The sequence below is a fragment of the Apiospora phragmitis genome (assembly GCF_038363925.1).
Source record: "Apiospora phragmitis strain CBS 135458 chromosome Unknown utg000008l:1.0-3514335.0:1.0-3519231.0, whole genome shotgun sequence".
Classification (NCBI taxonomy): Eukaryota; Fungi; Ascomycota; class Sordariomycetes; order Amphisphaeriales; family Apiosporaceae; genus Apiospora; species Apiospora phragmitis.
In genome coordinates this window covers 2,109,025-2,135,413 of record NW_027117407.1, presented here as the reverse complement: position 1 = coordinate 2,135,413, position 26,389 = coordinate 2,109,025, and the positions used below count along the sequence as shown (strand labels likewise).

At 51.4% G+C, this 26,389-nt stretch overlaps 5 protein-coding genes across 5 annotated transcripts; 4 read left to right on the top strand and 1 right to left on the bottom strand.

Moving 5' to 3' along the window:
- Positions 1 to 5,477: 5,477 nt before the first annotated feature.
- On the top strand, positions 5,478 to 6,902 carry PG994_009085 (uncharacterized protein; the record flags this gene model as incomplete). The annotated part of the gene is made up of 1 exon (XM_066860494.1): positions 5,478 to 6,902. One exon carries the CDS (start codon positions 5,478 to 5,480, stop codon positions 6,900 to 6,902), a length of 1,425 nt encoding a protein of 474 aa, XP_066714083.1.
- Positions 6,903 to 15,755: 8,853 nt separating this feature from the next.
- On the top strand, positions 15,756 to 17,033 carry PG994_009084 (uncharacterized protein; the record flags this gene model as incomplete). The annotated part of the gene is made up of 1 exon (XM_066860493.1): positions 15,756 to 17,033. The coding sequence occupies one exon, from the start codon at positions 15,756 to 15,758 to the stop codon at positions 17,031 to 17,033; it is 1,278 nt and encodes a 425-aa protein (XP_066714082.1).
- A 2,596-nt stretch (positions 17,034 to 19,629) lies between these two features.
- PG994_009083 (uncharacterized protein) lies at positions 19,630 to 21,670 on the bottom strand (the record flags this gene model as incomplete). The annotated part of the gene is made up of 6 exons (XM_066860492.1): positions 19,630 to 20,223; positions 20,317 to 20,435; positions 20,570 to 20,805; positions 20,854 to 21,200; positions 21,251 to 21,311; positions 21,522 to 21,670. The coding sequence occupies 6 exons, from the start codon at positions 21,668 to 21,670 to the stop codon at positions 19,630 to 19,632; spliced, it is 1,506 nt and encodes a 501-aa protein (XP_066714081.1).
- Positions 21,671 to 22,160: 490 nt separating this feature from the next.
- PG994_009082 (uncharacterized protein) lies at positions 22,161 to 25,599 on the top strand (the record flags this gene model as incomplete). The annotated part of the gene is made up of 8 exons (XM_066860491.1): positions 22,161 to 22,308; positions 22,378 to 22,640; positions 22,822 to 23,289; positions 23,356 to 23,455; positions 23,512 to 23,809; positions 23,945 to 24,075; positions 24,148 to 24,611; positions 24,706 to 25,599. The coding sequence occupies 8 exons, from the start codon at positions 22,161 to 22,163 to the stop codon at positions 25,597 to 25,599; spliced, it is 2,766 nt and encodes a 921-aa protein (XP_066714080.1).
- A 309-nt stretch (positions 25,600 to 25,908) lies between these two features.
- Positions 25,909 to 26,383, top strand: PG994_009081 (uncharacterized protein; the record flags this gene model as incomplete). The annotated part of the gene is made up of 2 exons (XM_066860490.1): positions 25,909 to 26,022; positions 26,078 to 26,383. 2 exons carry the CDS (start codon positions 25,909 to 25,911, stop codon positions 26,381 to 26,383), a joined length of 420 nt encoding a protein of 139 aa, XP_066714079.1.
- Positions 26,384 to 26,389: the final 6 nt, after the last annotated feature.

Here is a 26,389-nt window from a genome sequence, read left to right as displayed (position 1 = left end):
CAAGCCAGAAAATCCAGACTAACATCTGCTGGTTTTGTGTCAGCGGATAGGTGAAGATATCGCGCAATACGTAACCACGCTCGTGGGCCAGCCTAGATTTCTTGCCCGAGTGTGAAAATTCATGCGAACACGCAACCACTTCCGACCCCGGGCCAGACGAGTTTTGCTGACGAGCGTGCTTGTGGCATCGGGAGACTCACCCTTCTCACCGCCTGATGAGAACTATATTCACTTCATATCCCAATTATCATGGCAAATTACGGGAATCCTGTTCGTTGGTCTCGGCCGAAACCAGTCCTTTCTCACGGAGGACATTGTTGAAGAATGGTCAGGAAGAGGAACGCTTACGCAGCAGCTCACTCTGACAGGGCAGGCTGGTGGCGTCATTTGAATACCCTGTTCGTCATCCTCTTGCATGATCTCTTGCTACTCATTCGGATTTGACCAGTTCTGTTTGCCCACTGATTAGATATGTAGTAGCAAATGGGAGTAAAGGCAGAAGTTAGGTGAGGTGATGGTGTGCACCCCGGATTGAAGCCATCGGGAACGCCAGGGAGCGACATTTGCGTGAGCATGATACTTGTGACGCGCGGCCAAGTCCCAAGGCTGGAGTGGGCACCCGAAGGCCAGGAACGAAGGGGTGACTTGCTAGGTGGCTTCCACCCAGGAAGTGTTCGCAACCCTTGCGAGATATTGGACATCGCGGGGAAACTTGCTGTCCTTGCTGTAGCCAATACAATGACGCGGATCGCTGATTAATCCACGCATGTCGTCGCTCGAAAGTAGATGTCTCCGCCAATGCTGACTGGTGAGCACCCCTGACTGGGGGCCCCCGTTCCTTATGCCACCTTGATGACGTACCCTGCACGTTTCCAATGAGGAGAACGCTCCAGACTCCCAGGGCAGATTGTCATGACTCGTCTCACAGATTGCCAGTTTGCATCGCCGAACTTATTCCAACACGAATTGGCAACTGTCAGTCCTTTGGGTAGTCAAAATAAAGATCCTCTCCAGGACAACTTGTGATGAACTCGACGGCTGGCAAATGGCTCAATGGCTACGGTACACGTGCTTACTAGGTAGCGAATGGCCCAAGCGACGATAGCCGGACAAGATGTAGGCTAACCAACCCCAGACGGCACTTTCCGCAGTGCCTGTCGGCCTGGACTCTTGTTACCCACCGTCTTGCTAGGGAGCGGTTTGAATACCCAAGCATCACTGAGGGCGCGGGGTGTCCCGGTGCCCGTGGTGATGTGGCCCTGGGGTCTCGAACATGGCAACGCTGACTCACCCAGGATATGGGGGTGGGTCGTCGAAGTTTATTAAAATATGACTAGCTGGTACATGCCAGTGTAGTTGACTGTCGTTGAAGACCGTGATAGACGCATACATCCCTGCCTCGGCCCTCTACGAGAGCGTCGATAGAGTCGCTAACCTACCTATAGTCGTGGCAGTTGGTGAAGAAAGGAACGGCCCATCAAAGTCAACCTGAAAGCTGTTCGTCACAATACGTCGTTACCACACATTTTGTTCTACAATCAAAAGGCGGTGCGGTGCAGTAGCTGAATATGGCCTGACGCTTGTTTGTGGCCGGGCTGTTGCGAATTGATCAGCAAAGACCCCTCTAGACGATCCGACTGCAGGGTAGCTCCGTCCAATCCCATCAGGTTCAAGAAAGAAAGAGACGCGCGTCCCGAAAGTTTGGTGATAAGCGCAGTCACACTTCACACGTTTGCTGAAAACCCGAATTGGAAGATAGGCGGTGAATTGCGTAGATGCGTTATTGTCACCACGGGTAGAGAGCGCATACTTTAGATGGATGGTAAAATCTATGACTAGAAGGGAGAGGGGAAAGATGTACGATCGAGAAGCTGAGCAGCGGTTGTGGCCGGGCCGCGCTTTGCGGCTACGTATCGTGGTCAGACTAGTTTCGTGGCCTATTCAGTCAGTCAGCGAGAGTCGGGCCTCATGGTGGTAAGCATCCCTACATCCTGACCTGACCGTAGCCCAGCTGTTGTGATCTGCGAAGTCCATCTGGAGGCTCTGCCGACGTGAGCTATGTAGATGTCCATGCATCCATGTACGTAGTAGCATTCAACGACGTAGTACGGAGTATTCCCCGACGGATATCAATATTGTAACTACATACCTAGATGACATCCCCAGCAAGATGGTTAAACAGAAGATGGACAATCGCAAAGGGGGCCTGTTGAACCGGAGCCAGCAAAGCGCTGCATACCGCTTGACTCGAGGAGATGAGGACTACTGTTCATGGCCCCGTTAACAGCACTGAAGAAGCTATTCGCGTGACTTGTGCAGGTGCAATGGTCTCTGGCTGTGGCGATCTAGGCTCTACGGGACACTACTGTACAGAATAGGCAAGGGCCTAGGCAGATGGGCCAATCTGAGTCGTTGGATTGTTGGGGAAGCGGATGATAATTGGCTGAAAACACGCAAGCCTTTTCGTAAAAGCGAGAGAAGGCCACGCAAGCTGTCTGGGACATGCGACCCATTATTAGAGCCACACCCCGGAGCCAGACTGCCAGACCCATCGCTTTGTCTGGGGGGGTCACAAAACGTGGTTCGCAATTCATGACGCCTGCAAATGACAAATGCAAAACCACCAAGATGGAGATCATCTACGATATGGTTGCATGCACAAGGGCGCCATGCCGCCCATCCTTTTGTTCGGGAAGAAGTTCCTTTTCTTCGTGGGAAAAAAGGTCATTAGAGCAAAAGCCCATCATCCGTCACCTCGGAATTTCGAGGTCGAGCAAAAACGCATGGTTTGTGCCTTAGTCAGCGGACCGCTAAGCGCACTGTGGAGAAGCAAGATGTAGCACATACCAACGGCGAAATGCGGCGGATGAGGACGATAAATTGGAGGGTGATGATGATAGCTGAAAGAAGGAGAGGCCGTCTTGCCTTTGAGTGGTAAGTGATAGCCGGACTGACGAATGAATAATTACAATACAATACGTACGAGTCATGAGCCGGGGGGAGCGTTCACCTCAAGATTCCGATTCCGAATCCCATGGAAAATTAAGCTTATCTGTGAGGCTCTGGGTGCCATGAACCTGAGGTTTTAACCGGGACGGGTGCCGACTAGGGATCCGCGATTATCACCATCAACGGGACGGTGCTTCTGATTCTTCTCGTGTGCGATTGCTTTTATTTCGGAACATTTGTGGATATAACCCATAGACGTCGTCAATAGACTCTTCGGCATGTGGTCCTGGGCATATTGCGAGTCGTTGATATCCTGTCCACTGCGAACAGAAAGCCGCCAGACGATAGACAGACGTGCTGCGTGTCTACACTGTCGCGGCCGAAGAGTCTATTGGATTCGTAAGTCGGGAGGAGCGTCGTGCGTGTCTACTTTTAAGTATGGAGCATGCAGACAGCCGAGACACACTTACACCCAAATTGCCGTGCAAAACACCAAAGTGAGGGTTTTAAGCGCCAACTAAATGTCACAAGCAATTACACAAGCTTCTGTAAAAGTAGAAACTTCGTCAGATCAAGGGCGAGGGAGTCAGAAGTTTTGTAGTCGTGGGAGTTCTTGGTATGGCCTTACTGGAGTCCCGCCATTGGAGCCTGCTCGGGCCTCTCCACGGCCATACGGACTGAAATGGGCAGGGCTCAGCCACCATCCCTACTCCCGTTTGGCTCTGCCTCGTTTACAGCCACGCGGCGGAGCGTCAGCAACATGCACGCAGCCTCGAACCCTCTGCTAATTGCTGGCGGGTTGCCTTGTGGGCTAGTTCTCACCTGGGCCGCGAGATAGGATACGCAGTTCGGCAATGAGCATGACTGGATACCTTCGTGATGTGTACGTACGTGTCTGCAGCAATTGGCAATACTGCAATCCAGCTCCGGGCCGTGTCCATACTGTAAAAACACAATCAATGGTGGGTTGGGTCACTTGGCTTTGGAGGGGTTTCGTCGGTCAATCGCCCGCAGATTCAGGGCGATAAGTACTTTGGCCACCGCAAGTTCAGAAATGATAGGCGTTTCCCTAACCAGAATGGTAAGATCTTCTGGCAAGATGGTGCGTGAGATTGCGCAAACCTCAGTGAGCTGGATGCGGAGGACACAAGGCCAAAGACGGGATGGATGAGCGAAAGGCTCAAACTGGTAGCAGGGAATCCGTCGGGAAGGAGTGCCTCAGGCAGCCAGCAGAGTCAGCATGTAATGTGATTGGCTGCACGAGGTGCGAGAGATGAGCAAGACGCGCGTCACCATTAATGGGGTTTGTCTCTCTAGGCCTCTGCTCCTATTTTTTCGCACGTAATGGGTTGCGACTACTCGTACACAGAGCCTGGAGAGCCAATCCCGTACCAGGCCCGGAATCGACTAGGCAGGTACCTACGCTTTTCGAGGGCGCTGGTGTACGTAACCTCGCCCATTTCGACGCTCTCTCTCCTCATCAGTCGCTCCTCTTTGCCCGCTCTCGCCTCTGCAAGCCGTGCATGTGTCGGGTGTCGTGTCGTGTCGGGTCTGGTTCTCTCTGCACCCCTATCGGTTTATGTATCTATCTCTTATTTTGAACTTTTGCATGTACGCCTTGTCGTTGTGCTCGACCTTTACCGGACCATTTCACTGTTGAATTGAAGATTGCCAAGAGCCCCACCCCACCCATCCATCCCACTTGGCACTCTCTCTGCCTTGGGCCCTTTTTGTCCCTACTACTATCCGATTTCCCTCCCTGAAACCCAGGCTGTACCCCCGTTTTCAACACCACACACCCTTCTCTGTGCTTTCCTGTCCCCATCCCATCCATCCATCCACCGGGACCCTGTCTTGTTGTCGTCGGATGGCCGACACACACACACACACACACACTTCTCCTTCTTCCTCTTTTACTACCTCACCATCGCAACCACCTACCACTCGCGCCAGACTTCCATTTAATCAACCTACCCAGTCTGCCAGCGAATTCCCAATCGCGATTCGACGTGGTAATTGACGGTGACCCCCCACGGACTCGATAAACGTCCTTAATCATCGACACTCCGGCTAGATTGATTACCGCTTGAACAACAGGACGAATGCGACGATAACCCGATAACGAACGACGGGCCGGGCCACTATAGCCTGCAGAGTCGACTTTGCTTGCTGCCGCCTATCCAACCTACCGGGCTTAATCAAAAACTGCTTCGCCAACCACGTATTTGGTGTATGCAGGCCCTGTCTTGGTTTTGGACCGTGTCTGTCCCCTGCCCGCTCGGTTCAATCGGCTCCAGTAATTGTTGCGGAACTGCGTGGTGGCAATCGGGCCTGCGACGATCAGCTCAACCTGTTTAATACAAATCAATTGACAGGGCTCCCTCCCAGCTAGAGCATCAACATCTTTATTAACCAATTTTCGACGGCGGCACGATTCTCATCCGCAAGCAATATCTTAAAGCAGGCGCCAGGCCGACGACCCCCAATTAAACACCGATACTCTTTGTATCGATATTCACATCACCAGCATGGAAGATCGAAGTAATACTCCCGGCAACGGTCGGGGCGATTATGGCGACGAATGGGCTCGAGGTCTCACTTCTCAATTCGAACAGCTCATGCGGACGAGGCGAGTCAACGACATTGAGCAGACACGATCGGACCGATTACATGCAGACTCCCCAAACCTACGGGAAAGTGTGTCTTCTTCTCACCTGAGAACCCCCTTTAACACCAATGAAGGGCGGCCTACAACGTCTCATAGCCCAGTCCAAGCCCAAGGCCCTGGCACTCCGCCCTCCTATTCGTCGTTGCGAAATCATCCCAAAGTTCCGACAGCGCCCTCGCCGCATGATCGTAGCTCTCAAAAACTTCGCAATCTCATGATTTCTTTATCTGCAACACCGACAAAATACGAAAACCCTGGTCTTTTAGATGAGGCGTTGCAGACGATTCCCTTGGACAGAATTTATGGTGAGGCTGAAGAAGAGTGCCAGGTCTTTCAAGCTCAAGCCGAAAGCATGGGCGACGGGCGCAAGGCGGAATGGGGCTACCAGGACTGCGTAGTCCGCGCATTGCTCCGATGGTTCAAGCGATCTTTCTTTACTTGGGTCAACAACCCGGCGTGCCCTGTCTGCATGTCGCCGACAATCGCCCGGGGTATGACACAACCAACGCCCGACGAGAGCGCCTGTGGTGCCACTCGCGTTGAGCTTTACGAGTGTTCCAACGGAGCTTGCAGAGCCTTCGAACGCTTTCCTCGGTACAGCGACGTGTGGCGGCTACTACAGACACGCCGCGGTCGATGTGGCGAGTGGGCCAACTGCTTTAGCATGCTCTGTCGAGCCGTAGGTGGCCGTGTGCGCTGGGTATGGAACGCCGAGGATCACGTCTGGACCGAGGTCTATTCCGAACACAAGCAGCGATGGATACACGTCGATGCCTGTGAGGAAGCTTGGGATAACCCACGATTATACACTGATGGCTGGGGCAAACAAATGTCGTACTGCGTCGCTTTCAGCATCGACGGAGCCACCGATGTGACCCGACGATACGTGCGCAAGAGCGAGCACGCAGCGCCCCGAAATCGATGCCCCGAGGAGGTCATGCTCTACATTATGCAAGAGATCAAGAATATACGACGGGCCAACATGAACAAGGACAAGCGATTCCAACTCGAGAAGGAGGACTCAAGGGAGGACCGCGAACTCCGCGGCTATGTCATCACCTCAATTGCCCAAGCAGTAACGAACATGGTTCCCAACTCACCCCAATTGGCACCACCGCCGCCAGCGGCTCGAAGTTCCTCGGTCGCCACTAACGAAGACCAGAAGTTGCCCGCAGAGCAACCAGGGCGGCATAGCGGCAATGCCGAATGGGTCGCGGCCCGCGGCGAGAACGGGAGACGGAATCCGCAATTCGAAGATCCTAGGAACCCCCAGAGAGACTTCTAATGAATTTTATTTTATCTCTGGTCCCAATCCCTCGATGGCTTTTTTTATTTCTCCCTGGTGTTAAGCCCACTGACACTTTTTCCACATACTTCCACCCGCCTTTTAGCTGCGCATTGGCGCAATTGTATTCTTATCACCTCGAACCTACCTTCTCAACCTTTACCTATTATCTCCTTTGTCAAGTCCACATATATCACATGCGTTTTCGGGTTTATTTTGGAGGACACGTCGGGAAAACTCCATGGCGCAAAGTGGAACGTCTTCTGGTCCGAGGCGCAGCATCATACATATTTCAACTTTCTGGAGTTTTTTTTTTCTCTTTTTATTGCGGGGTTGGGCATATGGGGCGTGATTGAGAAAGCGGTACTCTCGATCCCTGAAAGCTCCCGGCGTTCCGGTTATATTCACTTCATGCATGGACGGATGGAGCAAAGAGAGATGAACTATTTGATTAACGCGTATGACAGCAGGAGTGGCCAAGTGATTTGGAACGTCCTCATTTGGCTACGTCCCGGACAGTGGGAGTACATAACAGGTTGGGTCTGCATTCTTCAAAGCATCTCCCTGGGTATGAGTGGTGAAACATTCAACCGAGCCACGTCAACTACGGTCTTGTTTGCACCACTGATACTATACCAAAACCACCATCTCTTCGGGAGATGAGGTAGTAGCTTAGATGACTACGCGATCAATAGATGACACTGGATATCCGTTCAACCCGTTGATGCTCTTGTTTGCCACTGTATCTCGTCGGTGTTGCACTCGCTACTTTTGCAACCATCTGTGTGCCTGCCATGTGACATGTTGGCTGCAACGAAATGTCTCCCGAATTCTTGGCATCCATTTTGAAGTCGAAGGCTATGCGCCATACGCCCTATTAATGTACAAAAATTATATTAGAATATCAGGCGGCAAGCTCACCGAGTATCACACAATATTTAGTATATATGGGCTATATACCTACTAATGCAATCTAGTAGTGACTTGAATATATATATACAATAGCCTATTGAGCGCAAATCATTACATCACGCGCCTCGGGAAAGAGGTTGCTGAGTTCTTGACTTCAGTCGTGGCTCAACTGCATGTATCATGCTGTCATGATCACCAGCCACGATAGTGCCCTCGACCCTTTATTTGCTTGGCGTGCTGCCTAATGCCTTGGCGATATGCAGCTTAGATACCTTCTAGTCGCAATCAATCTTTTTTTCAAAATACCTGTGGTGATTTCCAAGGAGAAGGGGAATGAATATCGGACAGACCTCGTTGGTGAATAGCGCTATGCACTGCCGTACTACCTCCTCCCGTGTGATTTCCGGCGACAGAGATCATCTTAGTTGCAACTAGGTAGTGAGCCCGGGTATCCAGTTGGTCTTGATGCCGCTGATGTCGTTACAGCCATTTGGCTCTTGCCCTAGTGAAGTGGCATTAGGTGTCGGAGAGGGTGCAACTTGGAAGTTCGATGATACGTATCTTCGAAGAAAAAGAGACGGGAGGCTGACGAAAAGGGAAAATAGATGACTTGATGTGAAACAATGAGATAGGATAGAAAGAAAGAGGAGTGAATCAAAATAAGCGAAGCAAAACACATCCTGCAATTGAAATGTACAGTTTCAGGTGCGTGTTGGAATTGCTCTAATGTTGATAAAGTGCTGGTGGTCTCTACCAGGCCGTCTTAAGTATTAAAGCGAAATTTAAGAAAACTATTGGCTGTATAGTAAATGGAAAGCAACAAGGATACTTCACGAGCAAGCTCAGTCTGCTGAACGAAGAATGCTTATTCAGTGTTGTGGACGCGGATGTGAAGTGGGCACGGAAGATAAAATCGTGCATGGGAATAGCCTCAAGCGGGATTGGGCGTGGCATGGACTGGGAACACGGACACGGGGATAAGAGAAAGACAACACCCTTAGTGACGGAAAGTTGAATAAAAAGCAGATGCATAGGTAACTGGCAACATCTATAATGGGCTAGGCGAACTAGTGCAGCTTGATGGATGGCGGGATAGAGGCTGGGATGGCCTCATGAACTGGGAGGTATGAGATGCAGACATTCAATATAGGGACAAACACCATAGGAAATCGTCAAGAACACTTACAATATACAAAGACAGCGAGCACAAGTCCCAACATAAGAGACGCTAGGTACTTAACGGCCAGCAGACTACAAACAATCGCAAGGTAACATTGCAAGGCAAAGATATATTGAAACCGTAAACAAGGCACCACAGCATGAAAAACACTATGTACAGGATGAAGATCACTATGTTACGGCATAATATACCACCTACACCACATCACGATACACATCACGAGACAAGGAAGACCATGGCACACTGCGCCCATACACCACGACGCAATACACCAAGATATTATACTCTACGACATCGTACAATATAACACGATAGAACTATCTGTAGCACAAGGAAGAACCACAGCTACCAGACACACGACTGAATACATGTACAGTCAACACCCTATAACAAAAGAGAAGACGGATACATCACAAGGATGGAAACAAGTCACTGTATGGTACTATAGCAGGCGAGACTACATTAAAAAATGGATAATAAATAGAAACATCACAACAATGGAAATAGAGAACAGAATGGAGAACAGAACGGAGGACAGAACGGAGGACAGAACGGAGGACAGAATGGCGGACACAATGGCGGACACAATGGCGGACACAATGGCGGACAGCTACATCACGAGAATGGAAGACAAGTCACAGAACATGACACTGCAGTGGGCGAGATACAAATTACACATTCGGAGGCTGGGAACTCTGACGGTCTCGCAGGCCAGGACCGGTGACTCCTAAGGATGCGAGGGCGTCCCCCCACAACCCCAGGAGTCGTGTCCTAGCACGAGATCGTCAGAGCTCAACCAGCCCCGCCCACGACGGCGAAGAGATTAGGCTGTTGGACATAGCAGCAGTTCGAGCAGGCCTCCCCCCCCCCCCTCCCCCCCCAAAGGCGAAAGCGCCAGCTCCAGCCCTCATCAGCCCGTCGCTTAGACACGACATACTGGCATCGTGAGGGCGCCCCCCCAGAATGGATTGGAAATGGAAGTGAGAAAAAAGGTCTCCTTTATATGTTTGAGGAAATAGAGTTTATATCCTTCGCAGTATTAATACTCCGCCGGATCAATACTACAGCTGCCGGTATGTTCTGGAAGGTCGAGGATGAACATGAGGCAGCCGAGATTCCAGTACGAGAGTTTGCTATAGACGCGGAAGGAAAGAAGCACAGTTTTCAACAAAACCCCTCTTGGCTTGCAGTTCGTGGGTCACAGTGCCGTATCTTGCCTTCTACTAGACAGATGGCTCAGAGTAGAGAATCAAACCGAAGAGAAGGCACCAAGGCTAACGATGTAACTAACGTGATACTCTTAGGGGTGCGATATTTAGTCCTGGGGGTGAAATGTGCTGTGGACGATCACCACGAGTCAACATGAAGAACTGGTGGTTGCAATTATTCAACAATCCGAGGGGGGATCTATGAACATAATTACGTCCGAGTTCGGGGCGAGACACCTTTTTTTGCTAAGGTTTGTGAAATTTGGTGTTTAAGAGGGATAGAGTTATACATTCTATGGTATGGATCCATAGAATGACCAAATAGGTTTGTAAGACCCACGAGCCAGCAGTATTCGAAAGGAAAGCTGTTTCGGAAATATTAATTGGGGAGAATATGCAACGCAGCCTGACTGTTGTCTTCCGCCCGAGTCGGATGAATGGTGAGAGTACTCTTGTGAGGCAGACGAAGAAAGGGGGAGGCGGAGGGAATGGAGTAGCCCTTTTATATGCAGGCGTATGCGTCACCAGGAGGGGAGAGAGAGAAAGTTTCGTTCCCTTTTAAGATCAAGTTGGACAGGAAGCTATCATCAATCTATGGTACGGATGGGATCAAGCGCAATGCGGAGTTTTCGAGCTTTTATGGGCCAATTGCCAGGCGATTCTATCCCGACGAGGAGTGACGGATCATTGTGTGCTGGACCGAGGCAGCTGCCAACATTTGGTGAGATTAACCGTATGGATTGTATAATCTGTCTTACGGCTACGTCCACACTCCTTGCGAAAGCCATGAAAATGGTGGAGAGGCTGCTTTGAGTGGTAAATAAGGGATCAGAGCAGAGCGTAGGCAGGTTCAGATTGGGACTTGGAAGTAATTGGGTTGCGGGACTGCCTGTAAGAGGCTCATACTGATGGTTCCAGTCGTATTGGATTGTGCTAAGTTTCTCTTGTTAGCCGAAGATATATGCGATATTGCAGTCAAGTCCAATCTAGCTGAGCTACTGGGCACGGCAGGTAGGGACATCACCTGAAATTTGTGCCTTAACCTGTACCGCGAGTGCTAGATTTGGATGATAATGTCTACATACGGACGTTGTGTCGTGGGAAAGGACGATGATGCGTGTCCATGCAGCCACATTAGGAAGTGGCGATATCTGCCTGTTAACTTGAACACCAGACAGTTGGGAGGCACGGCAGAACGTCGTCACCATCCATCGCATAATCTGGTAACTTGACAAGAGCCCCATCTTGATTATTCGGTCTACCTAACCACATACTCTTGCGAATAAACATGGCCTTCCTCTATTTCCCAATAATCTTCTTAAGAAGAGGTTTGATGAGACGCATGCTGATGCTGGTCTTGTAGGCTGAGTGAGGCGTCCGATGGAGAAGATCGAGAAACAAGTTAGGGTTCTTGTCGCTTAGGTTGGGTGCAGGTAGTGGCGAAAGGAAACGAGAGTCTGAGCTAGAGTATCCTGTCATACCTAGGTGTGTACTACGACCGGTGATAGAGAAGGAGAGAACTTCTCGTATATTCTTAGTTAATTCTAGGATTCAGCTTTCCTATACAGGAGCGTTATAGTATTGCCATTTTTACTTACGTCTATTGTTTCACCTAGGCGAATGCCTCCAATACTTGAACGGCAGCCCATCAATGTAAAATCGTTCCAGATGCTGCCGCCCGGCCTAGGCTTTAACTGGTTTTGTACTATGGATCTACGAATCTGTCTGATGTGATGTGAAAAGGAGGCTGTGAAGTTCACCAGACGGATGATGTAGCTTTCATCCAGGCAGGCCAATCACTAATTATGTGGTCTCTGCTAGAAGGAGTGAGATCGGATGACTTTGCCGTCCGGCAATAGTAAGCCGGAAATTTGACAGCTTTCCGGTGCCGGGAGAGGGACTGCCACGCGAATGGAAAGCGCCCTTCGGATGCTGCCGTGACATCCACTGCGACCCTACATTGCCGGGTCAGCACGGTCCGGTAAGCTAGCGAGCTGGCAAGGATAGAAATTCCCACGATATGTTTAGTCCCCTGCGCTGCTTGAGAACCTTGCACTCTGACGGAAACAGTAATGTGTTCGTTCGAGACAACGAGAGTGGTCCCATGTTGGGTCGTCACCGCACATGGCAACCAGAGAGACCAATGCTGATCTTGTTTCGTAGGTTCCGTGGTATAGGGCTGGGTTTTAGCTGGGCCGTTTCACGTCTCAACGGTCAATTGAGATGAACATGTTCATCATCCAGATGCAGAACGCAGCAGGGCCAAGCCTGAAACATATGCAGTCCGCTTCGCGGGGCATTCGTTCTGGTATACGGGCCGCAGGGCCGTTTGGTGAATCAAGACTTCTGGCGCTGTAGGTAGCATAGTTGGTTTTTGGACTCGAAGGCTAATTGTGGCCGAAGCAGATACCGAATGGTTCTAAATTCGCTTCATTGTTCTGCATCTGACCATGTGGCTACGCTTTTCGTCTCGAAAAGCACGACGATAAGAAGTCATAATAGAACGTCTCGCTTAGTTGAGGTGGATGCTTCACTGCTAAACACAGGGCAGCAATTAGTCGCAGTGGGGGGAAGGGGTGTGGGAAATCGTTTAGACGTCAGATGGTGGGGTATATCCTCCCTTTCTGGAATCTCACGCTCTCGTCGGCAGCATCGAGGCATTGAGGCAGCCTCGTATTGTAACGTTTGCGGATATACAATTTCATACACGGTCGCAGTCGTCACACTCCATGTAACCCGAAGATTGGTGCGGTAACATGGCACTACGCATATAGCAGCCAGATGATGTGATATGGAAGTTCGTGATGCTCCTGCATGTTTATGTCACTGTCGCTTACGTTGCCCATTCTCGCCATGCCCGACAGGATGATCTACTTATTCCATGCATACAACTAGGAGGCTGGCCTCAATTTCGGCTCAAAGGCTGACTGAGAGTGGCAGACGATCCCTATGAAGAGCATGCATCATCGTGCTTATTCGACTGGACGCGTGACTCCTCGAAGAGACGGACACTGCGATGCCTTTCTGTTTCAAAAAATTCCATGTGATAGGAGCGAGCGGTTCTGTATGGGCATGTATCGAATCCGAAGCGGAACAGTGCGGAAATAGGGTCCAAGCAGAATTTAGGATGACGTTGCCGATCACTGCTCAGAAGGGAATCGCGACATTTTGATGTGAAGAGGTCTGTGTGCGTTTGTTCCTCGTCCCCAGCAATGATGGTGGATGATGATGATAATAATGGAGCAGAGGCGGGGAATGGGAATTTTCTCCTCTCGCTAATCGACGCCGACGGGGTGGTCTTGAAGCAGGGGTTTGGCGACTTCGGATCATAGCATGCCAGGTGCCAGGGACAATTGCATGCGAAAAGGGGGCAGGGAAGGAATCCTTTCCGCAAATCCCCCAACCGTCAGAATTGTGCATTCGCGACAGAACTGCTTGCGGCAGTGGAAGGAATGTCGTTGCGTTTGCCTTCCCAGTGATTGCGACTAGGTTGGCGGCTCTGCAAATTTCAACTGTTTTGTTGGCTTCCATTAGGTGCATAACGCTGATGCACATTCCTTGAATCCAACGGCGTCAGCTGCCAGCTGCTTGATGGCTTGATGGCTTGAGGGCTCGAGAGCTCGAGAGCTCGAGAGCTGAACCTAGCACGGTCATCGGTTCTCTTGGGCTACTGCGAAAGCCAAGCAGCACGTAGGCGACAAACTATTGGATGCTATTTCGCAATTCATGACTAGAGATCAAATGCATAGCACCCACTTACTAATTAGAGCACCTGCATAAGAGAAGGTAAAAATTCTTTGGCGTATTGGAAGGGCGAAATGGAAAGAAAACCCCTTTTAGCACATCAGGGATGGGTCCTTCTGGTGCCAAGGCCCTGTCGCCGGTGGAGGTAGCGGCCCACCTACAAGCCTGGAGATCGGCGGAATGCTTTCCTTGCACGTTTTGCGGGTTACATCTGAAAGATCGACCGTGCATCTAATGCAGGCATTATGCGAGGGCGGATCATCGGATGGCGCTCTCGCATTTTCTCCTTGCCCATTTGGGGAGGCTTTTCGTCTCTCTCATCGCCTGTCTCATGCTGACTTAAGTCACGTGCTATCATAACCGAGATTCCTTTCAGAAATATCCGTTCCTGGGGTAGCATCGTTGAAGAGGTGGGAATGTGAAACGACAAGGGGCGTACGCACTCCTGCGAAATCTTTAGGGAAAGGAAGGTCGAATTAAACTCCTGACCAATGTCTCCGGATGGCACGCGGCTTGGGCAACCTGTCAAGGCGAACGAACCTTGGGCGCGAACATGACTCGACAGACTGCTCGAGTCCAGTGCCGTCCATGAAAGCCGGCGCTGTGCGAATCAACTGCCGGTTGGGTAGAGTCAGTCGCAGAAGCGCCATATGTAGTAGTATGATACATTAAAGCGTGGAAGATCCTGCGAACCATTGACCTCCTAACCTATAATCAGTCACTGGCGTGCAGGTCTGTGGGCATGCTAATGAGCCTGGTTCCTGACCTGAATAGCCACTCAGGCGAATCAGCATCCGATTCAACACTATTGCCGTGTGGGCGATTGACATTGGCTAGAGGACTAGGACAAGCTACGATGTCCCCTGGCTTGCTGAGTGCCGGCTCCACTCAACACTCGCTCATAGCCGTCTCCACCTACCTTACGCCAGTTATCAGATACCTACACTACCGAGGGTAATTAATAAGGTACATTACCAGGTCCGCTCGAGCTGCCCATACCGGGTACGACATGGGAGCAGTAGATACAAGGAGCTGGAGGAGGCTCACGGCAGTTTGAGGTGGAGAATGGACCGCAGAACTGTTGGTTGACCGGGTGTACATACTCCAAACACCCTGCCGCATGCCCGCCGCTGCCCGTTGCCCGCATGCCATGTGGGCGGACTGGTATGAGACCCTCTTATTCCACGTTGATCGGATCTTTTAAAGCCAGAATGACGGGCACCTTTTAGGCCTTCTTCTCGACGGGGTGCACTTTGGTCTCCGGGTTCTTGGTGGCCAGTCGTCTCTCTTCCTTGTCTTCCCCCCAAGTCGACTTACCTTTACCCACGCAGAGAGAGGGTGCCTGCTGCTCCGACCAGATAACAACTCTGCATAGTATTATTAGGATGCGCCTGTGAGAACCATATACAGCATGAGGTTCTTCTATCTCTCTCTTGGTCTGCTGCTTGGCCTTCATTGGTCTCGCTACTGCGCAAGACTCTGCTCAAGCACAGCAGGCAAAGCTGCTTGCCACGTTAGCACCATGCGCAGTACGTATATCGCCATGACTTCCCTAGGGCTGCCCCCCCTGCTGACCCCTTTTACAGAAGGCATGCCTCCTAAAAGCCACCGAGGCTTCGCCATGTGGGATGACCGATACCCGATGCCAATGCACAAATGCCGCTTTTGTGTCTCATGCTGAAATATGCATCGCAACCAGCTGCACCGTGGAGCAGTCCCTGGGTACGTCTTGTCAACATTTTCGGTGCCTCGGAACCAGCTCGTCCAACTGACTCAACGGAAATAGTCGCCAAGAATGCCACCCAGACCATGTGCGGAGCACCGATACGAGACAAACGGTTCGAGTACAACGTCATCTCCTGCACGCTCATGGCCATCGCATGCGTCCTCGTCCTCATCAGGTTATGCTACAAGAAGCTCTGCACGACGGTGGAGCTTGGCCTCGACGACTGGTTCATCTTGCTGGCACTGCTCAACTGTGTCCCCTCCGCTGTTATCAACGTCCACCTGCTCACGCGTAATGGGTTGGGCAAGGACATCTGGACCTTGACCCCGGAACAGATCGAGGGATTCGCCAAGGGCTTCTATGCCATCACCATCTGTTACTTCTCTGAAGTCTTCTTGCTGAAGCTGTCGATTCTGTTCTTCTACCTGCGCATCTTTCCATCCAAGGGCATGAAACGGCTTCTCTGGGCAACCATTATATTCGATGTTTTGTTCGGCGTCTCGTTCATCCTGGTCGGTATCTTCCAGTGCACTCCCATCAGTGCGAACTGGACCGCCTGGAAGGGTACTGCCGAGGGCCAATGTGCCGACCAGAGTGCCATCGCCTGGGCTAACGCGGCCGTCAGTATCACGATGGACTTGTGGATGCTCGCGGTCCCTATGTCGCAACTCAAGTCTCTCAACCTGCATTGGAAGAAGAAGGTGGGCGTGGGCCTCATGTTCTGCGTAGGAACCTTTGTCACCGTTATCAGTGTTGTCCGCCTATCGTCCTTGATTCAGTTTCGCGGCTCGTCGAATCTGACCTGGGACTACTTCGGCGTTTGTCTCTACTCGACGGTCGAGATCACAATCGGTATCATTTGTGCGTGCATGCCGACGCTGCGCATGATTCTCGTTCGCATCTGGCCTAGAGTCTTCGACGGCTCCCTTGTGAGAAGGGCTACGGGGGCTTACGGAGCCTATGGGAAGTCGCCAAACTCGGGCTTGAAGTCGTTCCATGACGATTCAAAACACAGCCCGCAGACGGACAACTCGAAGTCAAAAAGTGGTAGCGGTAGTCGCGGGTCCGTATCCTGGAAGCAGCAGCTGAGCCCGCCGTGGCGGAACAACGAGGCGAGGGAAGACAAGGTCTTCGTCGATGGAATCCAATTTTCGGCACTGTCGCGGAGCGAGCGCGAACAAGGCGACGACAGCAGGCTCGTGACACCGAACAATTGGCATAACGCAATTACCATCTCTGCCGGACGAAACCAAGGAGGCCGAGATACGCCTACAACGTTGGCCAGCAGCGTGGGTTCGGGGGAAGAGGCGCACCCGTTTCCCTATTCTATGCCTGGTAGAGGACGGGGGTCAGAGGTCTGAACAATATAAGTAATTGGAGAGGCGTACGGCAGGAAATTTGTTTTGAGTAACGGATGGATGATTGCGGAACATGCATTTTTGGCCTTTGACGAGAGTCTTGATTATACCCACGAGCGACGGGATTGGGAAAGAGGATGCATTTTGTTAAGGACTCAACATGTCAGCCATGTGATTTAATGTATTATACCCAGCGCATCTACGGCAAATATTTCATTCTCATTTGTTCTTACTCTCGCACAGCACACAGTTGATTATGTACTTACTTTGTATGGCTAAATGACGTTAGACTGTGCAGTGATGATATTTCTAAGGGAATAATAATAGCAATTGTGGTACAGTTCTTGCCGTGGACCAGATGAGAATAAGCGTTGGGCTCATTGGTCTGGCACAGGGCAAACAACAAATACAGAAGCGACATGGTGGAATCAAATGGCGTAGTATCGGGCTGGAAATTGCTACATGACTGACTACCTAATGAGAGATTTCTCAGGAATGCAACGGGCTAGTGGCGGGCGTAACGTATTATGAGATTACAAGGCCTTTTTAAACTATATGAGTTTAAAACATGGCAGCGTGATTAATACATATAGCATTATACGTGCTGTATCGATACCTAGGCAAATCGCAATTAGTTACTCACACACATATACTCTACTGGACGGGCATCTAAATTACTTTACGTTGCTCTACTATATTAATAGATCTAGTTTGTTACACAGTGGAGTACGCATGTAATATTTGAAATTAATCCAGGTATAAAGCACGAGGGTATTGCAAGGCAAGTGTCACGTGATAAGGTTTGGCAATGGTGGTGATGTTAATGATGGGGTTGGGGATGGCGGCGGGAGAGTGGATTGGAACATTGATGGAGAATCAATAATGGGTGGAGGGGAAGGGGGCGGGAATAGCATCACTTTGAGACTGTTGAGAGGGTTTTTGGGAGTCAAGATGGGGATGGCATTGCCTAAAGGTTAATTAGGTATTCATGGAACGGACGGATAGTAAAAAGATAATCACTCGCATAATGGAAGGCAGGAAGGCGATATTGCACGGGTGAGAGCAATAGATGATATATAAAGTGCTATTTAAAGTGCTATCCAAAGGAAGGTAAGAATACATACAAAAGAGAGAAGTGCTCTCGTGCTATATAGACAAAAGGAATGGGTTAGTGAGTTTCCTGCAACAGGTGAAGAGTGGCAAGAGGAGAAGGTCAACACCACAAATCATCGTGGCCCATGAAAGCGATGCCAGGTACAGCTCGATATGTATTTTGCGCCAGCCAAGACAGTGGCCCCCGAGACTGCCTCTGGGGAGGATGCATCCTCCCTGGCAACGGGGACCACGATCTTGCGGCCATGAAGAATTGGGGAAAGAGAGGACGGAAAGCTAGTACAATTACCCCAGCTGTGATACCCGTGACACTTTAGCGCAAGAGAATGGGGGGGGATGAACTGACCTTGGCTGGGGTGCCGGGAAAAGAAGATAGCCCCAGCAGCGTTACCGTCACCCACATATCCCAGTCCTCGTCCGAGGATCGTAGTCCTGGCTTTCATCCCAACGTCCGAGGATCGTTTGGGGCAGGAAGTCTATGGGCACGGGGGATCTGGTGTTGCTGCTGGGGATCCCAACTTCCCGACTGCGGCGACGTGTGCGGAGGAAGGAAAGAATGAATGAATGAAGGATAGGAAGGAAAGAAGAAATGGGAAAATTAAGAGAGAGGGAAGGGAAGCTACTTATATTTTCGCAGCTAGGGCGGTGAACCTTAATGGAAGAGAGCAGTGGAGTTCTGCAATCGAGGAGATCCGGCACAGAGAAAGTCCGTTGACAGCAATCAGACTCAGATAGGGGGGCTGGTGTTGGTGTTTCGACCAATCAGAGCGTCAGATGGCAAGAGTATAGTTCAACACAACCGTTGAATGGTTCGGTTTACTTGCTCACTCAGTGGAACCCGAAATCTGGCCAAGTCAGCATTGGGGGATTGGTGTAGACATCCTACTGATTTGGAAATAATTATTGAACACACGGCTGGGCCAAGGTGGGAGGGAAACACTTGAGACTGAAGTGCCCAGCACACTACTCATTGAGTACCCATCTGTCATATCATATAGTTGAATAATCCAAGTTCTCAACCGCTTCTTCGTTCTGCTGGACCTGTACACAACGATTTTCCTGCGTGCATGACGAGAAGGAAACCCGAATAATCCAACTCCCACAACCAATCACCCACGGCCTTCTTCAGTCTCGCCTGTACTACTGCCACGATATATAGACGCCATTCTCGACGCAACATCTGTTCACTTATTAGCAATGCATTCATATCCATGGATACATGTACTGAATGAATCACGTACAATAGGCCCCACACGCGGAGATGGAGATTATTGGCAAATTTCGGCCAAATGGGGACGTACCTTCCTTTTTGATGTCGTCGCGGTTCCTTTTTCTCCCTGACTACGCGTAATTTCGCAGCGCTCTCCTTCCCAATTGCCCTTTTCAACAATTTTCGCATACAATGAGGGCGAAGAAGAACCTTCTTTTGCGTAACGAGTGAAAGGCGAATGCCCAGGACACGATTGCCTTCTCACATACGCTTTTGTCAGCGTCCAAGGGAAGGGACCAGATCAGGCAGTCCGGCTAGTGCTTCTACACTCCGAAGACCACTTGTGGCGCGAGAGGTCCTGGTCATCCTCAAGATTTGGTCTTCATCGAAGATATCCTCCAGGAGGTCCGAAGATGTAGTACTGGTGCACAGAACCTTGAGCTTACACTTCCCCTGCGACTCAGCCGGCAGCCGTTTGAGAAAACCAACAACGTCTATCAGCTCACGCCTGATAGAATAATGCAGAAACGAGTCGACCCCTTCCACCACCAAAAGAACTATGACGTTGCTCGAAAGATGACCGACAAGGTTCTCGAAGGCTGCGCACACCTTCTCGGTTTTGCCGTCTGCTGTCATTGCAAGACTTTTCTCTAGCCTCGAGCTTGAGAACTCGTGATAGTAATCGACCAGTTGCAGCAATAACATCCAGATCAGAGCATTCGGGTGCCCCAGTCTGTCCCGTCGCGAGGTACTGTGCTCGCTGCAGAAGAAAGCGAGGGGAATAATGTGGACAGTTGGCTCCGTCGGTTCCGCGTGCGTCCTTTTAGCCATGTCCGTGACTTGGGCTGCGATGAAGGCGACCTCTCTACACTGCGGCGAATCCAAATTTCCTTGTACGAAGAGACTGGACGACTCGTCAACCGACAGCTACGATTGGAATTGGGGGTGTTGATGCAGCTCCACCACGCGGTCCTCATCCAGTTCCTGTCTGGAACCTGTTCGAAGGCGGAGAATATGGCTGACGTCTCGCTCGATCATGGTAGGCTCGTACTCGGCGTCCCGCAGGAAGGTTTCGCGCAGTTCTGCAGCACTGCATCTCCTCGTTCCCCTACGGCTTCGGGGTCATTCGGGATCCAGCAAGCCGGCCAAGGTGTCTGGTCCCAACTGGTTAGCAACAATACGGCTTATCCTTCGTTGGACAGGAAAGTTTACTCACGCGATCGATGGGCCTGCTGTAAGAACTGGGTAAACGACTCTAGCACCTCGCACCGGGCACGTATCACACTGACATCTTCACGAGTTCGGAAGAGTTCGTAAGCCATCCAGTGCTGAAGCTCAATCGAGTCGTTGTGACGTTGATTCTGCAGCCACAGGGCGTGCTTCTCAAATCTCGATGCCGCCCTTTGCACATTGGCTTGTTTCATCTTGAAGGGCCTCGGCAAATCCTTGAGGCTGTACGAGCATTTTCATGGACGTTGCTAATCGGTTCACTGTCAGCACCGCCCTCCATTGCTTTGAACAGAGAAGACGAATAAGATGAGAATCTCCAACACACCCACGGGGTTCTTCGCGAACCAGCTCAGTATACATTCCAGTAGCTGGAACAGGGCAGCGTAGAGCGCTGCGTTCCTCCGATGGAGATCCTCATCCTGCTTATCAAGACGAATATAGGCCGCGTGGTGGTTGATAGTGAACGGCAGATCTTCAATGGCCCGGTACACATCGTCTCGAAAGTTGCTTGAGGACTGGAGCGCGGTGAATACCATTTTGAGCCCCCCACAGAGCACAGAACCACCTGAAAAGTCTTGGGGTACAAGGTTCGTGAAGTTGAGACCGATATTCGCACGCTGGCAGAGAGCTCGAAAAGCAGATCCCACCTTCCCCCGTGAAACCATACTTGTCCTTGTCCTTTGCCGCGATGTGCTCGAGCGAGTCGCATGCTGCCAGCATCGCCATATCTACCTCATCCCAGGTATGCAAATCGACGATGCTGAGCGGCTAAAGCGATCGGTTCTTGGAGAACTTATTAGCCGTGGCGATCAGCTCGTCTGCGGCCTTAAAACATGGCGCATAGAGTTCATTGTGGCTGGTATCGCTGGAGAAAGTCAACTCAGTCATTTGGGGAGAGAAACTCTTGAATATACTACCCATCGTCTGTTTCGACCGACTGAGCATTGGCACCAGTAATCGATGCACTCTGGAAAATAACACCAGACCTGGGGGTGGCGTTGAATGCAGGATGCCGATGGCCGTCGAGACCAACCACGACAAACTCGGGCACCTCTGGGTGAGGCTCAGTTTCCGCCTCGGGAGCCATGACTTCTCAGTGAGAGTTAACTGTTGGTAAATCGATTCATCGGTAGTCTCGTGACATGCCGATGCTCGCAGTCCCTTTTATCGAAGGTGATGGGTTGCAGTCTGACCTCAGATGAGAGCCAGCCAGTAACTCGGGCAAAGCCGCCCCCAAATTTCGTGCGAATGTGTTATTGGAAGGGTGACAACACTAATGCAGCTTATATCATATACCCTGGCAGCTGAATGGACTCACCGAATCGATGACATGTTGGCGGGGTTGGCTTGTACCCAGAGTGTCAGATTCAGCCGCAGAAACTGAGCGGGCTTGGGGGTTCGGTCTTTTCTTGTGCGATCAAAGACCAAAACCTTCCACATCAGATGATTTTGTGTGTCTATTGCTATGGAAGGCAAACAGACTAATTCGCAGCATCCGCCCACTATGTCTGAAGTGGCAGTGGCTCACAAACATCCTGAGGCTGGGCCTGAGCATGCGATAGAGGATGGGACACATAATGATTGCGAAGCTGAGGCTGAGAGACATCTCAGTCGGAAAGATTCAATCAAAGGGTCGCGAAAGTCAAGCCCGACTCCGAGTGTGCCCGCATCCGTTCGATCCGGTCCTTCAAGCGATAGGTCCCCTAGTCCACCCGCGCCGATACGGTATGTGCCATCCCCGTTGCAACAGCGCCCAGCGCCCAATATTCCCAATGTTTCTGACAGAGTGAAGAGCGCACTGGATCAATCGCGAGCCAGAGATTAGGAAACGTACGGGCGTCGACTGGATCAGCGCGTATGAGCAAGAACCGTACGACCCGGATCTGGACCAGTTTGTTGTCTTATATGCTTTCTACGACAAAGAGGCCAAGCCGCCGCGCCCGAATGGGAAAGCGGACGAAGAGGACGGCGATACATGCGGTGGGGATGCCTGGGAAGATGAAGAGCCAATAAAAATCATCATCCGTTCGCGGTGCGTGCAGAATGAACTCAAGGAGGTGACTGGGATGGCTTTTCCGTATCAAGATTGCATGTAAGTGTACCCTTGTCTGTTGGGTAACCTAACAGATTAACTGACAACTCGGGCTTCTCCAGACTGAAACCCCCTTTCAAGGCAAGTCCAAGCCCTCGGTTCTGTTGAATTACCCGATAGCCCCGCCCGCTAACAGTCAAACATAGGTCCTAACCCAGTATTGGTGGGATATCAAGCGACATTTGGGTCAGCTTAAGGAGGAAGCCTCAAAACTTCCCAATTCTCCTGACTCGCAAGCTCAGGAGGGAACGTCAGTTTCCGGCATATCAGAGTCAACGTTGGGACTAGCACAGGGGCCCGAAGACTCAGTAGTGATTCATGCTGGCGGTGCTAGAGCGCCCGCTTCGATGGGCGATCGACGTCACCCTCTTCCACATCACCAAAGGCGTTTTGTGTTAAGTGAGGAGGAACAGCTCCGGAGGCGGGTCACGCATTTAGAAATGCTCGTAGGGTTTGGCGAGAAAGCCCTGAAGCGCCATCTGAACCTCCGTGCTCAGGTACAGGACGCCACGCTGCAGCAAATCGTCTTCAACGATCTATGGCACCTCTACAACCCCGGAGACCTGCTGTTGGCGGACGAGCGCGGATACCCGCAGCTCTACATGGTTTACAATGTGACCGGGGACAACCTCGTTTGAGAAACCCGACCGAAAACGAGATTAGGAACCGTGTGGTTAGAGTTATGCCAGCCCCCCCTCGCCGCGGCCGTCGCGGACCGCGGCGTGGATGGTACGACGCCGCCGAGGGTTCCGGCTCCTACAGCGGCTCGTAATCTGATGCGTATGATTACATGATGTACGGTGCAATGGTAGGCACGTGTACGCCTTTCAACATAGACTGCTATGCTCTCAACGTGGACAGCACGGGTGTCGGCGCCCTTTGCTCTCGCAAGCAAATCAAGAAGTATCTTGGTTTGAAAAACGTCTCTGATCTACCAATATACCCACTGAAGTTTCACAAGGACGCCCGATTCATCTTGGACAAGTTACAGGACCGGGGCCGCAAGTTCATCTCCTGCACGGGTCATAGACGCTACGATGGAGTCATCTACGACACCCGAGGCATTGTCAGCCGCGAGCACTTACAAGGCGAGATATATGTAGATGCAGACGAGTATGCTCGCAGAAGGTCGAGGTTTGTACGCACCAAATTTTGTTTGGTCAAAAGGACCAATCCAGTGCCTGCCGAAGTGGAAGAAGCCCATCCCAACAGACCAGGGACAGATTTATACTATCACCACCACGACCATGCTGTGGATCAACGAAAAAGCGACGTGTTCATAGAGAAGGACCCTGGTATGCAGGAGCTCATGACCCGAGACGAGGCACTTCTCATGCCCCAGAAGCTCCAGTTAATGCAGCATAGCCTTCAGGCATTCTCTTTCAAGTCGCGCTCATGGGGTAAGTCAAGCCATGGCAGACCCAAGTGATCACCAGTCCATGCAGCTAACTCTTAACTACCAATTCGATTAGTCAATATTGAGATCGACAACGTCGAGACCATAGACAAGAGCCTGGCAGCCCGTGAAAGCGGCTTTCAGGACTTGCTCATCCCATCCAAGCACCGCAGGCTACTCATACTGCTCGTGGATAATCACGCCATACGTGATGACAGTCCAGACGACCATGCGAGGATGAACCCGAAGCCCTCTACGCAGCTCGATCTGGTCCGGGGCAAAGGCCTCGGCCTCATCATCCTCTTACATGGCCCTCCCGGGTCCGGCAAAACGAGCACGACAGAAACCATAGCCGCTCATACCGGAAGGCCACTCTATGCTATCACTTGCGGTGATCTGGGAGAGACCCTCGAGGATATCGAGACCCGGTTGGACGTACACAGCAAGCGAGCGGAAAAATGGGGCGCAGTCCTACTCCTCGACGAAGCCGACGTGTTCCTCATGAAGCGAGATTGGAAGGATACGCACCGCAATGCCATGGTATAGAGGAAGTTATATTTAACTCTTTTCAATTATATACCTTCACCTGTCATGCTCTCCAAGCTTCCCTTCATCACACAAGATAACTTACCAGTGCGTGTGCACGATCACAGTCTTCCTCCGAACTCTCGAGTACTACCAGGGAATTATATTCCTGACGACGAACCGCGTGGGTGTCATCGACGAGGCCTTCAAGTCACGGATCCATGTGTCACTACGGTACCCCAAGGTCAAATTGAAGTCGACGCTGGAGATCTGGAAGAACATGCTGAACCGGATCGAGCGCGATAACGAGCGGCAGGATATCAAGGTGGAGTTCGACCGGGACGAGCTGCTAGAGTTCGCTGAGGAACATTTCGAGGTCCACGCGACCACGGACCGATCAACGTGGAACGGGCGGCAGATCCGCAACGCTTTCCAAACAGCCATCGCGCTGGGCCAGTACGACCGTGTGGCTAAGATCCAGAAAAGGGGCCTCACGCCCGAGGAGGCCTTCCTGTCGGGTAAGAAGAAGTGGCGCGTCGTTCAGCTCACGCGCAAGAACCTCGAGACCCTCGCCGAGACGGCCCGCGACTTCGACAAGTACCTCAAGTCGGTGCACCGCCGGTCCGACGGCGAGCTGGCCCGCGCCGAGGATCTCCGCGACGACGAGTTCAGCGACTTTGAGGAAGAGGCCGTCGGGAGGAAGAGGCCGTCGGGAGGAAGAGGCCGTCGGGAGGAAGAGGCCGTCGGGAGCAAGTCGTTCCTGTCGGCGGGGTCGGCTGCGAAGTTGAAAAAGGGGCCGGCCGCAAGAGGAAAGAAGACGAGCAAGCGCCTCGAATCGAGATCGCCTCGTGGCCCAGGGACCAAGACAAAGGGAAAACAAGCGAGGCGGCGTTCTGATAGTGACAGCGATAGCGAGGGCGAGAGTGAAGCCTCAACAGACCGAGATAGGGCTAGGGCCAAGTCAATTTCCGAGTCAGCCAGCGACGAGGAGAGCGACGACTAAGATTCGATTGAAGCTAGGGATGATATATTCCCCGTAAACCAATTAGTCAAGTCATCCATCATCTGGATCTCCCAAAGAATCTGCCCTTACGAGTTCAACAGACAGCCGATGTCTCAACCTCTTATGATTTGACGCCAACGAGGAATGCTATGTTTAGCCCGCAGCATCATAACAGCATCGCATCGCTTTCCCCACATGAGACCATGACTCTAGGATAGAATGCCAACAATTCCAATTGTATAATAATGGTGATCTGCGTATGACCCATCGAGAATTATTGTCCATCGTCACCCTTGAACCGCAGCCAAGATGTTTATGGCCCGTTGGTTCTTTTGCTGCTGTGTACTACTCCTCATTGGTAGCGACATTGCCATTGCGACATTCAGCGCCGCGGCGGCGAAAACCAACGTCGCTGTATATTATGTAAGACCTATTGATCACATGTCCGCTAATCATAGTATCTAACTGGATCGCCTAGGGTCAAGGTCCAAATCAGGAGTCCCTGAGTACGTATTGTGCCGACGACAGCATCGACATCATAATCTTGTCATTTGTGCACCTTTTCCCTCAGCAAGCCAATGCATATCCAGGCATTGACTTTGGAAACCAACGCTATGCCGAGACGTTCCCCGGTCCGGGTTACCAGGGAAAGAACACGCCTTCGAACAACCACCTGTTGAAATGCCCGAACCTGCAACGCGATCTATACACATGTCGCCAAACCAGCACCAAAAAGATCATTCTGTCCCTGGGCGGCGGAACTGGCGGCTACCAACTGAATTGAGCCTCA